Source organism: Dipodomys merriami, unplaced genomic scaffold (genome assembly GCF_024711535.1).
Source record: "Dipodomys merriami isolate MVZ:Mamm:240054 unplaced genomic scaffold, mDipMer1.0.p SCAF_19, whole genome shotgun sequence".
Lineage (NCBI taxonomy): Eukaryota > Metazoa > Chordata > Mammalia > Rodentia > Heteromyidae > Dipodomys > Dipodomys merriami.
This window is the reverse complement of record NW_027203270.1, coordinates 6481204-6495601: the sequence shown is the minus strand read 5'-3', so window position 1 is coordinate 6495601 and position 14398 is coordinate 6481204. Positions and strand designations below refer to the sequence as shown.

Here is a 14398-nt window from a genome sequence, read left to right as displayed (position 1 = left end):
GGGGCGGGAGGGGGAGGGGACCTGGGCTCTGTGTTGGCAGTTGCCATGGTTTTGCTCGGAGTTCTGGAGCCAACCAGTCCACTCCCTGAGACACTCAAGGTCACAGAAGCTGTGAGGGTCAGAAGCCCGAGGGGACCCGAGGAGTGCCAGCCTGGATGGAGCCCTCCAGCACCCCTCTGGAGATGGAGGGTTCTGATGGGCAGGGGGGTGGAGGCAAGCCACTAGAGAAGGTGAACAGAAAGATGGGACGATGAGGGACACCCCCCCCCACACACACACACAAGGAAAGGAAGGTCCCTCCCAGAGGTGGGTGGGTTTTGGAAAAGTAGAGATGTAGAAGGAAAAACAAAACAAAACAAAAATGAGAACAAGGGGGAAATAATGGGGTTCCATGAGTGAGCAAGAGGCCCAGAGAGGGAGAGAATATAAGTCATTCAAACAGATGACCTAGGGTGTAGGCCAGGAGCAGGACATTTGCCTGACCTGCCTGGAGGATCTGGCTTTCATTCTCAGCACCTGGAGAGAGGGGGAAAAGGTGATAAATATGCTTATCAGAGACCTGTGATCCTGCCAAGAAGCTAGCTAGCGGGTCCAGTTTAAGTATGTGTGCATACATGTGTGGTGTGTGTGTGCTGATGCAGTTGGGCAGTGTCCTAGACACCTACCTTTCTGAAGTTATCCAAAGTCCCCTCTCTTTAGGGGCCTGGAGGAACCTGTCTGTCCCTGATCCCACTACTTCTACACCTTCCCCTGCCCTTTCCCTTCAGAGTCTGGATGGATGGGACATCTTTCTTCCCCCTAGTAGATAGGAAAGAACACTGGTGTTGCTAAGAAACTTGTTGGGGCCGGTCGCCAGTGGCTCATGCCTGTAATTCTACCCACTCAGGAGGGTGAGATCTAAGGATCGTGGTTCAAAGCCAGCCCGGGCAGGAAAGTCTGTGAGACTCTTATCTCCAATAAACTACTAGAAAACCAGAAGTGGCACTGTGGCTCAAGCGGTAGAGCACTTGCCTTGAGCTGAAGAGCTGAGGGACAGTGCCCACGCCCAGAGTTCAAGCCCCATGACCAACCAAAAAAAAAAAAAAAAAAGAAACTTGTTGGAGCTGGGAAGGTGGCTCAGTGGTAGAGGGCTTGCCTTGCATGCATGGGGCCCTGAGTTTGATTCCTCAGCACCACAAGCAGAAAGAGCCAGAAGTGGCCCTGTGGCTTAAGCAGTAGAACCCTAGCCTTGAGCTGAAGAGCTGAGGAACAGGGCCCAGGCCCAGAGTTCAGGCCCACAACACACACACACACACACACACACACACACACACACACACACACACACACACACACACAGCAGCTTGTGGAAGGTTGGATGCAAATCCAGACATTGCCTATTCTCTTTGCCCTACTTTTTTTTTTTTTTTTTTGCCAGTTTGAGACTCGAACTGAGCTTCTTTTGCTCAAGGCTAGCGGTCTACCACTTGAGCCACAGCACCACTTCCAGCCTTTTCTGTTTATGTGGTACTGAGGAATTGAACCTAGGGCCTCATGCATGCTAGGCAAGCACTCTACCACTAAGCTACATTCCCACAGCCCTGCCCCACTTTTTTTTTTTTTTTTTTTTGCTGTCAAAAGATTCTGGTGGGGGCTGGGGAGGTGGCTCAGTGGAAGAGAGCTTGCCTTGCATGCATGAGGCCCTGGGTTCGATTCCTCAGCACCACATAAGCAAAACGAAAAAAAGCCTGAAGTGGTGCTGTGGCTCAAGTGGTAGAGCGCTCGCCTTGAGCTGAAGAGCTGAGGGACAGCGCTCAGGCCCAGAGTTCAGGCCCCACGACCGGACCCAAAAAAAAAAAAGATTCTGGTGGCCACTGTCACACTATGTCCTTCAGATCCATGCCATGGCATTAAATGTATAGATGTAAAGACATATGCCTGTAGTCAATAAATGTTTACTGAATGAAAAATACATAAAGCACTGATGGCTCACACCTGTAATCATCAAGCTACTCAGGATTCTGAGATCTGAGGATTGAGATTCAAAGCCAGTCCAGACAGGAAAGTCCACTGAGACTCTCATCTCCAATTAAACACCAAAGAGCCAGAAGTGGAGCTGTGATATAGCACCAGCCTTGAGCAAAAAGCTAAGAGACAGTGCCCAGGGCCTGAGTTCAAACCCCAATACTGGCACATACACACATACATACATGCACACACACACATACACACACACACACACACACACACACACACACACACACACACACACACTCACAGGTCAGACACCAGTAGCTCAAGCTTATAATCCTAACTACTCAGGAGGCTGAGATCTAAGGAAGTCCATGAGAGTTATATCTCCAATTAACTAGCCCCTCTTCCCCCACCAAGAAAAAGAAGATACATGGCTGAAGTAGTAAAACACTACCCTTGAGTACTAAGCCTCAGAGACAGTGCCCAGACCCAGAGTTCAACCTCAAGGACTAGTACAAATAACAAACTAAATAAATAAATGAGCCCCCCTGATCTTTCCTTGAAGGAATCTTGGAAATCTTTTTATGTCTTAGTGTTCTCATTTGTAACCAAAGGTAATCATATGTAACCTCCAGGAATGTGTAACAGAATAAAAGGAGTTAATGTTTATCAAGAGCTCTATAAAGATACCTAGCATAGGGGCTGGGAAGGTGGCTCAGTGGTAGAGCGCTTGCCTTGCATGCATGAGGCCCTGGGTTCGATTCCTCAGCACCACATAAGCAAAAAAAAGAAAAAAGCCGGAAGTGGTGCTGTGGCTCAAGTGGTAGAGCTCTAGCCTTGATCTGAAGAGCTGAGGGACAGCGCCCAGGCCCAGAGTTCAGGCCCCATGACCGGACCCCCCCCCCAAAAAAAAAAGATACCTAGCATAACATGCTACTAGTATTATAAAAGAATCAGAATATTTCAAGATTATTTTTGTTTTTGGTGGTAGTGGGGTTTAAACTCGGGACCTATACTTGCTAGACAAGCACTTTGCCACTTGAGGTAGAACTATATCCCTATTCCTTTTTGCTTTAGTTTTTCAGATAGGGTCTCACACTTTTGCCTAGGGCCCATTTTGGATCTAGATCCTTTCACCCCCTGGGCTAGATTCTCTAAGTTTCTTTGCAAACAGTGCTGGGTCAAGAAGAGGGCAATGGAGAGAGGTTTTGGCTGCCATTTGAACCAAGGTTTTCCCAACACTGCCCCCTCCAGAGCAGTGGCCCAAGGTCCTCAGCTGACTGTACCTGCTTCCTCCCAGGTGACCAGTGTGCCCTGCTTAGAGAGGAGCTCTAGCACCATCCCCGCTGGAGACTCACTCGTCCGCCATGCCAAGGGCCTGGACCAGGACACCTTCAAAATTGTGAGTAAGGAGTCAGACTCTGAGTACAAGCCTCTGTCTCCTATTCCTTTGTGAGGAACTGACAGGCCTCAGTCCCACAACTCATCTCCCTACTTGTCACAACTGTTGGGGAGGCTCCTTGCTGAACCCACATAGCCCTTTCTGAGCTGGGAAGGGCTGCAGCAGGGCTAATCAGCTGGGCTAGTCTGCCCATACATCTTTTGTCTTTTACCCCCCACTCCCCACCCCTTAGCTCTTCACCTTTCCTGCTGTCTCCTCAGTGTAAAGAATACCTAAGGCCATTGAAGAGGTACCTGCGCAAGTTGAACCTGCCCAAGGACCTTCCTCAGAAGAAGAGGCTAAAGTACATGAAGAAGAGCCTCGAGGTCCTGGGGGACCACATCAACACCTTTCTGCAGCATTACTGCCGAGCCTGGGAAATTAAGCACTGGAAGAAGTAAGGAGCCTCCTGCCCTTCCCCTCATCCCCTGTGTATACCATTCATCTTTGCTCAAGTTCACATCCTTGTCAAGATCTTCAGTCCCTCTTTATGCGGATGAGGTGGGATGTTGGAGGAGACAGAGCGAAAGGAACGGGGCCCCTCTATTCAATAGGGTAGCACTGACTGCACTTCACCTGTGCACATGGACAAACACCCCACCCTGCCACCTAAGAATAATGCACCAGCACATGCTACTCCAGCTCTGCAGATCCCAACCTCCCTCCCCTCCCTGCCTGTTCCTCCCCGAATGGGTCCTGGACCACAGGCAGAAAGGGTGGTACTGGGCCTCACTCATCCTGAGGTGTCTCCCTGCAGGATGCTCTGGCGATTCATCTCTCTCTTCTCAGAACTGGAAGCAAAGCAGCTTCGCCGACTCTACAAGTACACCAAAACCAATCAGGCAGCCAAGTTCCTGGTGAGCTTTAGAGAAAGTTCCTCCAGGGACTAGCTGAGGCCTGGTGCACTTGCCTCTTATGTCATCAGTGGGGAAGGCTAGGATTGCATAGCTCTCTGATACAGACTGGACCCTCTGGCCTCCACCCATGGCTCTGCCTGAGTCCACTGTGTCCCCTTTCCCTGCCCTGAGGACCAAGGAAGAGGCTCAGCAGCAAGTTCTTTTTTTTTTTTTTTTTTTTTTGGTCATGGGGCCTGAACTCTGGGCCTGGGCGCTGTCCCTCAGCTCTTCAGCTCAAGGCCAGTGCTCTACCACTTGAGTCACAGCGTCTCTTCCGGTTTTCTTGTGGTTAATTGAAGATAAGAGTCTCATGGACTTTCCTGCGCAGGCTGGCTTTGAACTGCGATCCTCAGGTCTCAGCCTTCTGTGTAGCCAGGATTACAGGCGTGAGCCACCAGCGCCTGGCTTAAGCAGCAAGTTCTTGATATTTATTCACTCTGAGGTTGGCAGGGGCCAGGACATAGAGCCATGGTCAGGAGCCGTGGGTGGGGTGGGGGAGATGGCTGAAGACAGTAGCTGTTAATGCCCTGCTTCATCCTAGAATAGTTCTTCACCCACTTTTGACTCAAGACATGAAAATCACAGAGAATCCTAGAAGGCATTTGCTTGTATGGTTTATATCTGTCAATATTGACCCTAGTAGCCAAATGTGGGACACACACCTGTAATTTCAGTGCTCAGGAGGTTGAGGCAAAAGGATTAAGAGACTGGGGTAAGAAGATTGATTGAGAGTTCAAGAACAATCTGGAAGCCGGGCGTGGTGGCTCACGCCTGTAATCCTAGCTGCTCAGGAGGCTGAGACCTGAGGATCGTGGTTCAAAGCCAGCCTGGGCAGAAAAGGCTGTAAGACTCTTATCTCCAATAAACCACCCAGAAAACCAGAAGTGGCACTGTAGCTCAAGTGGTAGAGCACTAGCCTTGAGCTGAAGAGCTCAGGGACAGCACCCAGACCCAGAGTTCAAGCCCCAAGACCAATAACAACAACAACAACAACAACAGAATAATCTGGGCTATATAAAGAAACTTTGTCTCAAAAAAAGTAAAAGAAAAAGAAAACAAAGTACCATATTAGAAAATTCTAGCCAGGGCTGGGAAGGTAGCTCAGTGGTAGAGTGCTGGCCTTGCATGCCTGAGGCCCTGGGTTCAATTCCTCAGCACCACATAAGCAAAAAGAAAAAAGCTGGAAGTGGTGCTGTGGCTCAAGTGATAGAGCGCTAGCCTTGAGCTGAAGAGCTGAGGGAAAGCGCCCAGGCCCAGAGTTCAGGCCCCACGACCGGACCCAAAAAAAAAAAAAGAATATTCTAGCCAAAGAAAAAATGTATGCATTTACTAATTTGCTTGAAAATTAAGATGGAGAACTCATGCTAAGCTGAGTGCTGGTAGCTAACACCAGTAATCCTAACCATTCAGGAGGCTGAAACCTGAGGACTGCAGTTTGAAGCCAACCTAGGCAAGAAAGTCTGTGAAACTTTTTATCTCCAAACAATCACCAAAAGAGCTGAAGTAGAGCTGTGGCTCAAGTGGCAGAGCAATAGTTTTGAGCAAAAAAGCTCAAGGACAAAGCCAAGGCCTGGAGGAACACACACACACACACACACACACACACACACACACACACACACACACACACACACACACACACACACACACACACACACGTACAATTTAAAACTAATACAGGAATGGGCTAGGAATGTAGCTTAGAGGCAGAGTGCTTGCCTAGCATGAATGAAGCCCTGAGTTCAATTCCTCAGTACCACATAAACAGAAAAATCCAGAAGTGGTGCTGTGGCTCAAGTGGTAGAGTGCTAGCCTTGAGCAAAATAAGCTCAGGGACAGTGCCCAGGCCCTGCATTCAAACTCTAGGACAGGTTTAAAAAAAAAAGCAGGGGGGTGGGAGGGAATGCTGGGAAGGTGGCTCAGTGGTAGAGCGCTTGCCTTGCATGCCTGAGACCCTGGATTTGATTCCTCGGCACCACATAAGCAAAAAAGAAAAAAGCCGGAAGTGGCGCTGTGGCTCAAGTGGTAGAGCACTAGCCTTGAGCTGAAGAGCTGAGGGACAGCGCCCAGGCCCAGAGTTCAGGCCCCACAACTGGACCCAAAAAAAAAAAAGTGTGGGGGGGCGGAGAATGCTGGGAAGGTGGCTCAGTGGTAGAGCGCTTGCCTTGCATGCCTGAGGCCCTGGGTTCGATTCCTCAGCACCATATAAACAAAAAGAAAAAAAGCTGGAAATGGCACTGTGGCTCAAGTGGTAGAGCACTAGCCTTGAGCTGAAGAGCTGAGGGACAGCGCCCAGGCCCAGAGTTCAGGCCCCACGACCGGACCCCCCCCCCCAAAAAAAATGGGGGGGGAGGCTGGGGGAGTGGAGCTGGGAATGTGGCTTAGTGGAGTGCTTGTGTAGCATGCAGGAAGCCCTGGGTTTGATTCCTCAGTACCACATGAACAGAAAAGGCAGGAAGTTTACTGTGGCTCAAGTGATAGAGTGCTAGCCTTGAGCATGAAAGGCTCAGGGACAGTGTCCAAGCCCTGAGTTCAAGCCCCAGGACTGGCACACGTGCGTGCGCACGCGCGCACACACACACACACACACACGCTCATCTTCTTTCTGGCCTAGTCAACTGGGACATACAGTCAGATGCAGCAGTTTCTCCACAAGCACAGGAAAGGTACTATAGCAATCATACTGCCCCTCCTTTAAGACTGTGGCTCCATTGCAGGTGGCATTCTGGCCCGTGGACGCCCGAGAGAGATCCTTGTTGGTGGACCAGGAGGACAGCCTGCCCAAACTGTGTGATGCCTGGGGGCTGCGCTGTAACCTCAGCGGCATGAAGGAGCGGCTGTCCAAGATGCAGGCCCCAGGCCACTGTGCTGCCATGCTGGAGGAGCCGATGGAGCAGGACTCCATGGGGAAAGGTAATTCCCCACTTGGTGTTCAAAGTTGGGCCTGGACCAGGGGTTTGTGGGTGGAGCAGCCAGAAGCCTCTGCTCCACACTGATAAGGTCTTTTTCCTCCTTCCCACCTTCTCTTCATCCTTCTGTGAGATAAGAGTCTCACAGGCTTTCTTGCCTGGGCTGGCTTCAAACCATGATCCTTGGATCTCAGCCTCCTCGGTTGCTAGGATATAAGTGTGAGCCATCAGTGCCTGGCTAGTTTATATATGGTTTTGAATCCTGAAGTTTTCAGTTAACATTCAAATAAAGCCATTTCCCCCTATGACTAAAAGCAAGATGTGGCCAGTTTCTTAGTGGTCAAGCAGGCCGACTCCATGCAGTATCTATGAAGAATTCATAGATAAGAATTCACACTATTGTATACAGTGGGGCAGAAGGAAAAGAAAGGGACTCATTCTTAAAGGGAGCGTAGCATGGCCATGTCTTTCTCTACCACTTTGGCCATGACTGCCGTAATTGCTTGTCTGCACAGAGGTTGGGGGAGTCAGAGAGAATAGAGCCTCTTTAGTGAGGACTCAGGCCAAGTTGGCACCCATGAAGGCTCCTCCCATGCACTGAACACGAAGATGGTTGCCCTATCCATCTCTGGAACTGGCTCCTGGGCCACATATGCCGCCCATGCTCTGCTACTGCCACGGAAGGTAAAGGCAAACAAGGTGGCCCGAAGATCTCAGCAGGTGAGCCCAAGATGCACTCAGGTGCTCAGAAGGCCCAGCTGGAGGGGCTATTGAGGGACAGTAGGCCTCAGGTGACCTCAGGGGCACCTGGCACCACCTGGGCTGCTGGGCCCAGGACCCAGCAGGAGCAATTACTGGTTCATGGCAGCTGGCGTGGACTGTGCAGCCAGGGAGGCCCAGAACCCAGTGCAGGGTCAGGGTGTCTACAGCATGAATCAAGAAGTATACGGTTAGCCGGGCGCGCTGGTGGCTCACGCCTGTAATCCTAGCTACTCAGGAGGCTGAGATCTGAGGATCACGGTTCCAAGCCAGCCCGGGCAGGAAAGACCGAGAGACTCCTATCTCCAATAAACCACCAGAAAACCGGAAGTGGCGCTGTAGCTCAAGTGGTAGAGCGCTCGCCTTGAGCTGAAGAGCTGAAGGACAGCGCCCAGGCCCAGAGTTCAAGCCCCACGACCGACAAAAAAAAAAAGAAGTAAACGGCAATACTTCCAAGAATGATGGACAGGGTCGGACATGGTGGTTCACATCTGTAATCCAGCTGTTTGAAGAGGTGGAGGTAGGAGAATTGAGATCAGAGAAACCAGCCTGAGCAAAAGTGCAAGGCCTTGGGGGGGGGGGGGGGAAGAAAAGGCAAAAGACTAGGGTGGGGTTGGGAAGGTGGCTCAGTGGTAGAGCACTTGCCTTGCATGCATGAGGCCCTGGGTTCGATTCCCCAGCACCACATAAGCAAAAACAAAAAAAAAACTAGGGTGTGCCTCAAGTGGTAGAAACTTGCCTAGCAAGCACGAAGACCTACGTACATTAACAAATGGGAATAAAAAGCTGCTCTCAGACAATGCTCAGCCAAGGAGCCCCTGAATCAGATAGGCAAGCAAGTTCTGGTGTTCTGGGTCAGCCTGTCTCTATGGCAGGTGCTTTGAATTTTTGCCTCATGTGGCCCCCCCCTACAGCCTTCTAGTGAGGTGCCAGGTTTTGACCTCCTTCTATAGATGAATTCTCCCAGGCCACAGGGCAAAGGGTGTGTGTTGATCAGGACAAGGTGTCCACTAGACACAGGTCTGGACAGGCTTTATAGAAAGGGAGTAGGGGGAGCCGGGCACCAGTGGCTCTCGCCTGTAATCCTAGCTACTCAGGAGGCTGAGATCTGAGGATCACAGTTCAAAGCCAGCCCAGGCAGGAAAGTCCGTGAGTCTCTTATCTCCAATAAACCACTTGAAAACCAGAAGTGGCGCTGTGGCTCAAGCGGTAGAGCTCTCACATTGAGCTGAAGAGCTGAGGGACAGCACCCAAGCCCAGAGTTCAAGCCCCATGACCAACAGAAAAAAAAAAAAAAAAGGGAAAAGAAAAAAGAAAGGGAATGGGGGCTGGAAATGTGGCTGAGCAGTAGAGTGCTAGCCTAGATTACATGAGTTCGATTTTTCAGTCAATACCACATAAACAGAAAAAGGTGGAAGTGGCACTGTGGCTCACTTGCTTTGAGACAGGCTAGCAGAGAGGCTCAGGGACAGTGCCCAGGCCCTGAGTTCAAGCCCCAGTCCTGGCAAAAAAAAAAGGGGGGGGGGGAAACGGGACAGTACACAAAAATGGGCAGTCTGGGCCTGGCAGTGAATGGAAGGAATGGAGGAATTGAGGGGTATAAAGAAGGGGTGGAATGAGAGAAAGACTTAGATGACGGGCTAAGATGTTTGGTTTTTAGAAAAAAAAAATATGATGCTAAGGATAGAACCCAAGGACCTTACTGTCATGCTTGCTAAGCAAGCCTTCCACTGCTCAACTGTATCTCCAACCCTTCAAGCAATTATTAAAAGAGTGTGTGTGTGTGTGTGAGTGTGTGTGTGTGTGTGTGTGTGTGTGTGTGTGTGTGTGTGCTGGTACTGGGGCCTGGGCACTGTATCTTAGCTCTTCACTCAAAGCTGTTGTCCTACCACTCACTTACCAGAGCTCTCCTCTCCTCTCTCTCTCTCTCTTTCTCTCTCTCTCTCTCTCCCTCCATCCCTCCCTCTTTCTCTCTCTATCCCTCTCTCTCTCCCTCCATCCCTCTTAACCCCTCTTCCCCCCTCTTCTTTCTTTCTTTCTTTCTTTCTTTTTCTTTCTTTCTTTCTTTCTTTCTTTTTCTTTTTCTTTTTTTCCAGATCATGGGTACTGTCCTTAAGCTTCTTTTGCTCAAAGCTAGCACTCTACCACTTGAGAGTCACAGCTCCACTCTGGCTTTTTCTGTTTATGTGGTACTGAGGAATCAAACCCTGGGCTTCCTGCATGCTAGGCAAGCACTCTACAACGAAGCCACATTCCCAGCCTTATCTAGAAGTTTTTATCCTCTGCCTCAGCCTACCCAGGCTGAGTTCAGTCATGGGGCTTGAACTCTAGGCCTGGGTGCTGTTTCTGAGTTCTGCAGCTCAAGGTAAACTGTTCTACCTCTTGAGCCACAGTGCCACTTCTGGTGGTTAATTGGAGATAAGAGTCTCACGGACTTTCCTGCCTGGGCTGACTTTATATGTTTTGGTTTTTTTTTGTTAGTTGTGGGGCCTGAGCTCTGGGCCTGGTTGCTGTCCCTCAGCTCTTCAGCTCAAGGCTAGCGCTCTACCACTGCAGCCACAATGTCACTTCCAGTTTTTTCTGCTTATGTGGTGCTGAGGAATCTAACCCAGGGTCTCATGCATGCAAGGCAAGCACTCTACCACTGAACCATCTTCCCAGCCCCTTATGTGTAATTTTTGTTTTTGTTGTTTTGTTTTGTTTTGTTTTGTGTCGGTCATTGGGGCTGAACTGTGAGCCTAGGCAGTGTTCCTCAGCATCTCAGCTCAAGGCTAGCACCCTACCATTTAAGCCACAGCTCCACTTCCAGCTTTTTTCTGTTTATGTGGTGCTGAGGTATTGAACCCAGGGCCTCATGCATGCAAGGCAAGCACTCTACCACTGAGCCAACTTCCCAGACCCCTTATATGTAATTTTTATTTCAACTTTCTTTTTTAAAATAAATGGTATCAACTTTTCCAGGTCAACATTTTATTTCAAATAATAAGTTAAATACACCATATTCAAATTTCAGAGATAACTGTCACGTTGGCTTTTCATTTTTTTTTTTTTTTTAGGTCCGGTCGTGGGGCCTGAACTCTGGGCCTGGGCGCTGTCCCTCAGCTCTTCAGCTCAAGGCTAGCGCTCTACCACTTGAGCCACAGCGCCACTTCCGCCTTTTTTTTTTCTTATGTGGTGCTGAGGAATCGAACCCAGGGCCTCAGGCATGCAAGTCAAGCACTCTACCACTGAGCCACCTTCCCAGCCCACGTTGGCTTTTCAAAACAGATTTCACCGGGCTATCTCCTTAATCTTTTATCCAACAAAATCTCTTTTTTGTGTTCTTTGCTGTTGCTGTTGATGGTGGTGGTGGTGTGGGCCTGGGCGCTGTCCCTGAGCTCTTCAGCTTAAGGCAAGCACTCTACAGTTGAGCCACAGCTTCTCTTCTGGTTTTCTAATGTTTAATTGGAGATAAGAGTCTCATGGACTTCCCTGCCGGGACTGGCTTTGAATCATGATCCTCAGATTTCAGCCTCTTGAGTAGCTAGGATTACAGGTGTGAGCCGCTGGAGCCCAGCTTTTTTGTATTCTTAAACTTTCAGAGAGATCAGGCTATTGCACTAGGAATTGGTCCACTTTTTTTTTCTTTTTTCTTGTTGTTTTACAGCTTGCTTCTCTACCTATAAACACAACTTCCGATTCAAAGTCCTGATGATCTTTTATTTCAGTATTGGGGATTGAACCTAGTGCCTCACATATGCTAAGCAATCAGTGTAATGCTGAGCTACATCCCCAGCTCATTTCTGGGCTAGAATACAATAGTGGGGAGGTTGTGTTCATATCATCGTTGCATGAAAAAGTACATAGGACATGGTGAATACCATTTGTAGGCTGACTATATACCCTGTAATTAAAAGTAACATGGCAGGCCAGACACCAGTGGCTCATGCCTATAATCATAGCTACTCAAGGGGTTGAGATCTGAGGATCACGGTCCCAAGCCAGCCCAGGCAGGACAGTCTGTGAGAGTCTTAACTCCAATGAACTACCAAAAAGCCAGAAGTGGAACTATAACTATAGTTATAGATAGAGTGCCAGCCTTGAGTGATAGAAGATAAGAAACAGTGCCAAGGCCCTGAGTTTAAGCCTCAAGACCAGCATACATAAATAATAGTATCATGAGTGGTGTGTCTTGAACACTATGTTCCTATCTTGATTAAAACTTGATGATGGAAAGCTGGGTGCCAGTGGCTCACGCCTGTAATCTTAGCTACTCGGGAGGCTGAGATTTGAGGAGCATGGTTCAAAACTAGCCCAGGCAGGAAAGGCTGTGAGACTCTTTTTTTTGGGGGGGGGGGGTGGTCTGGTCGTGGGGCCTGAACTCTGGGCCTAGGCGCTATCCCTCAGCTCTTCAGCTCAAGGTTTGCGCTGTACCACTTGAGCCACAACACCACTTCCGGCTTTTTTCTTTTTGCTTATGTGGTGCTGAGGAATCGAACCCAGGGCCTCTTGCATGCAAGGCAAGCGCTCTACCACTGAGCCACCTTCCCAGCCCCTGTGAGACTCTTATCTCCATTAAACAACTCAGAAAAACCAGAAGCAGTGCTGTGGCTCAAGTGGTAGAGCGCTAGCCTTGAGCTGAAGAGCTGAGGCACAGAGCCCAGGCCCAGAGTTCAAGAAGCCCCACAACTGACAAAACAAAACGAACTCAGTGATGGAGCCAGGTGCCAGTGCCTCATGACTGTAATCCTAGCTACTCAAGAAGCTGAGATCTGAAGATCATGGTTCAAAGCCAGCCCAGGTAGGAAGTTCCACAATATTTCCAATTAAGTAGAAGTAGAGCTGTGTCGCAAGTGGTCGCACTCTAGTCTTCAACACAAAGCTCAACGACAGTACCCAGGCCCTGAGTTCAAGCCCCAGACCTGGAGGGAAGGAGGACCATGAAACTTGCTGATGGTACATGCAAAAGTCACGGGTGTTTGCCAAATACTGATAATTGGGTCAGAAGACCCAAGAAAGAATCAGGGAGGAATAAGAACATGAAGCCAGAGGCCAGAATACTTGGGTCTGTGCTGTGTCCCTAACCTACTGTAAGGCTTTGCACGGTGCTTGTGTGGGAACCTTTAGGTTTAAACCAGGGTGAGTGAGGCCAGCCTCCTGCCTCGCAGGCAGGAGGGTTTCGGGGGAAAGATAGTAAGGGACATAGCTGAAGATGAGGTAAGATGTCACCTTCCTCTCTGCTCCCTTGTCCACCCTATGTCTACCCTGTTATCCGAGAGCCCTCGCTATTCATGATGTCCTCAAGACGTCCTCTAAACCCTCTTTCAGATCATTTAAAGAAACTTCCTCAAAAGACAAAACTCAAGAGGCAAAGGATTAAGGGGGCTCCCGAAACTCCAGAGAGCTGCCCCTAAGAGGACCCGCCGGGACAAAAGGGCCAGCTCCCCCTGCAACTGAGCACGCTGCGGCTTTAATATGTCAGCTCCTGGAGAGCTCTAGGTGGGACTAAAGAGGGGAAAGAAGAAATCGTCCTTACCAGAAGGATGCTCAGCTCTTAATTCATTGGGTGGGAAATAAACATGGTTAAGACAGTTCTGCTTTACTTGGATAATAGTCATTATTTTGTTCATTTTTATTTGTTTATAATGTACATGCCAGTCACTTTCTAAGAAGGCAGACACTTCACCTATGGACAAAGGAATTCTACTCATCCATCAGAAAGAATTATAACAAAATGGAAAATCTTGGAAAAAAATTATAGTACGATATATATATATAGATAGATAGATAGATAGATAGATATATCTATATCTATCTATCTATATATAGATATATCTAGCCAGACCCAGAGAAACATAGGCTGCATGGTCTCCCTCACTTGTGGTAGCCAGAACGAATCTCTAAATCTACAAGTAAACACATTAGATGGTTAAAAACAAAAAATAAAAGTATAGCTAGGTGATGGCTCACACCTGTAACCCTAGCTACCCAGAAGGCAGAGATCTGAGGATCATGATTCAAAGCCAGCCTGGGCAGGAAAGCCTGGGAGACTTTTATCTCCAATGAACCACCAGAAAACTGAAGGTGGTGCTGTGGCTCAAGTCGTAGCGTGCTCACCTTGAGCTGAAGAGCTAAGGGACAGCGCCCATGTCCAGGGTTCAAGCTCCACAACCAACAATAAACAAACAAACAAACAAATAAGTAAATAAATAAGTAAAGTACACTGGGACATGATAAATTATATATAGGTCTCTAAGCATTCACACACAGTGAGACCAAAGGAGGATATTCTTAGGAAAGGAACAAAAAGTGCAATACCTATGTGTATCTGATCATATAATATCTATCAGGCATTTTCTGGTGGCCACACCTGTAATCCTAGCTACTCAAGCAGCTCAGATCTGAGGATCACAATTCAAAGCCAGGGTGGGCAGAAAAGTTTATGACACTCTTATCTCCAA

At 48.9% G+C, this 14398-nt stretch overlaps 1 protein-coding gene across 1 annotated transcript; it reads left to right on the top strand.

The window, feature by feature from the left end:
• The first annotated feature begins 75 nt into the window (after nucleotides 1-75).
• Nucleotides 76-13539, top strand: Chct1 (CHD1 helical C-terminal domain containing 1). Its single transcript, XM_070026730.1, has 6 exons — nucleotides 76-230; nucleotides 3254-3355; nucleotides 3616-3791; nucleotides 4152-4251; nucleotides 7008-7203; nucleotides 13266-13539. Exons 1-6 carry the CDS (start codon nucleotides 156-158, stop codon nucleotides 13349-13351), a joined length of 735 nt encoding a protein of 244 aa, XP_069882831.1. The 5' UTR covers nucleotides 76-155; the 3' UTR covers nucleotides 13352-13539.
• Nucleotides 13540-14398: the final 859 nt, after the last annotated feature.

Bases quoted from the DNA above. Each gene is read 5' to 3' on its own strand.
- Chct1 (XM_070026730.1), top strand. From the start codon at position 156: ATGGAGCCCTCCAGCACCCCTCTGGAGATGGAGGGTTCTGATGGGCAG. The intron at 3,356-3,615 runs GTGAGTAAGGAG...CTGTCTCCTCAG, and splicing joins ACCAGGACACCTTCAAAATT to TGTAAAGAATACCTAAGGCC. The intron at 7,204-13,265 runs GTAATTCCCCAC...ACCCTCTTTCAG, and splicing joins GCAGGACTCCATGGGGAAAG to ATCATTTAAAGAAACTTCCT.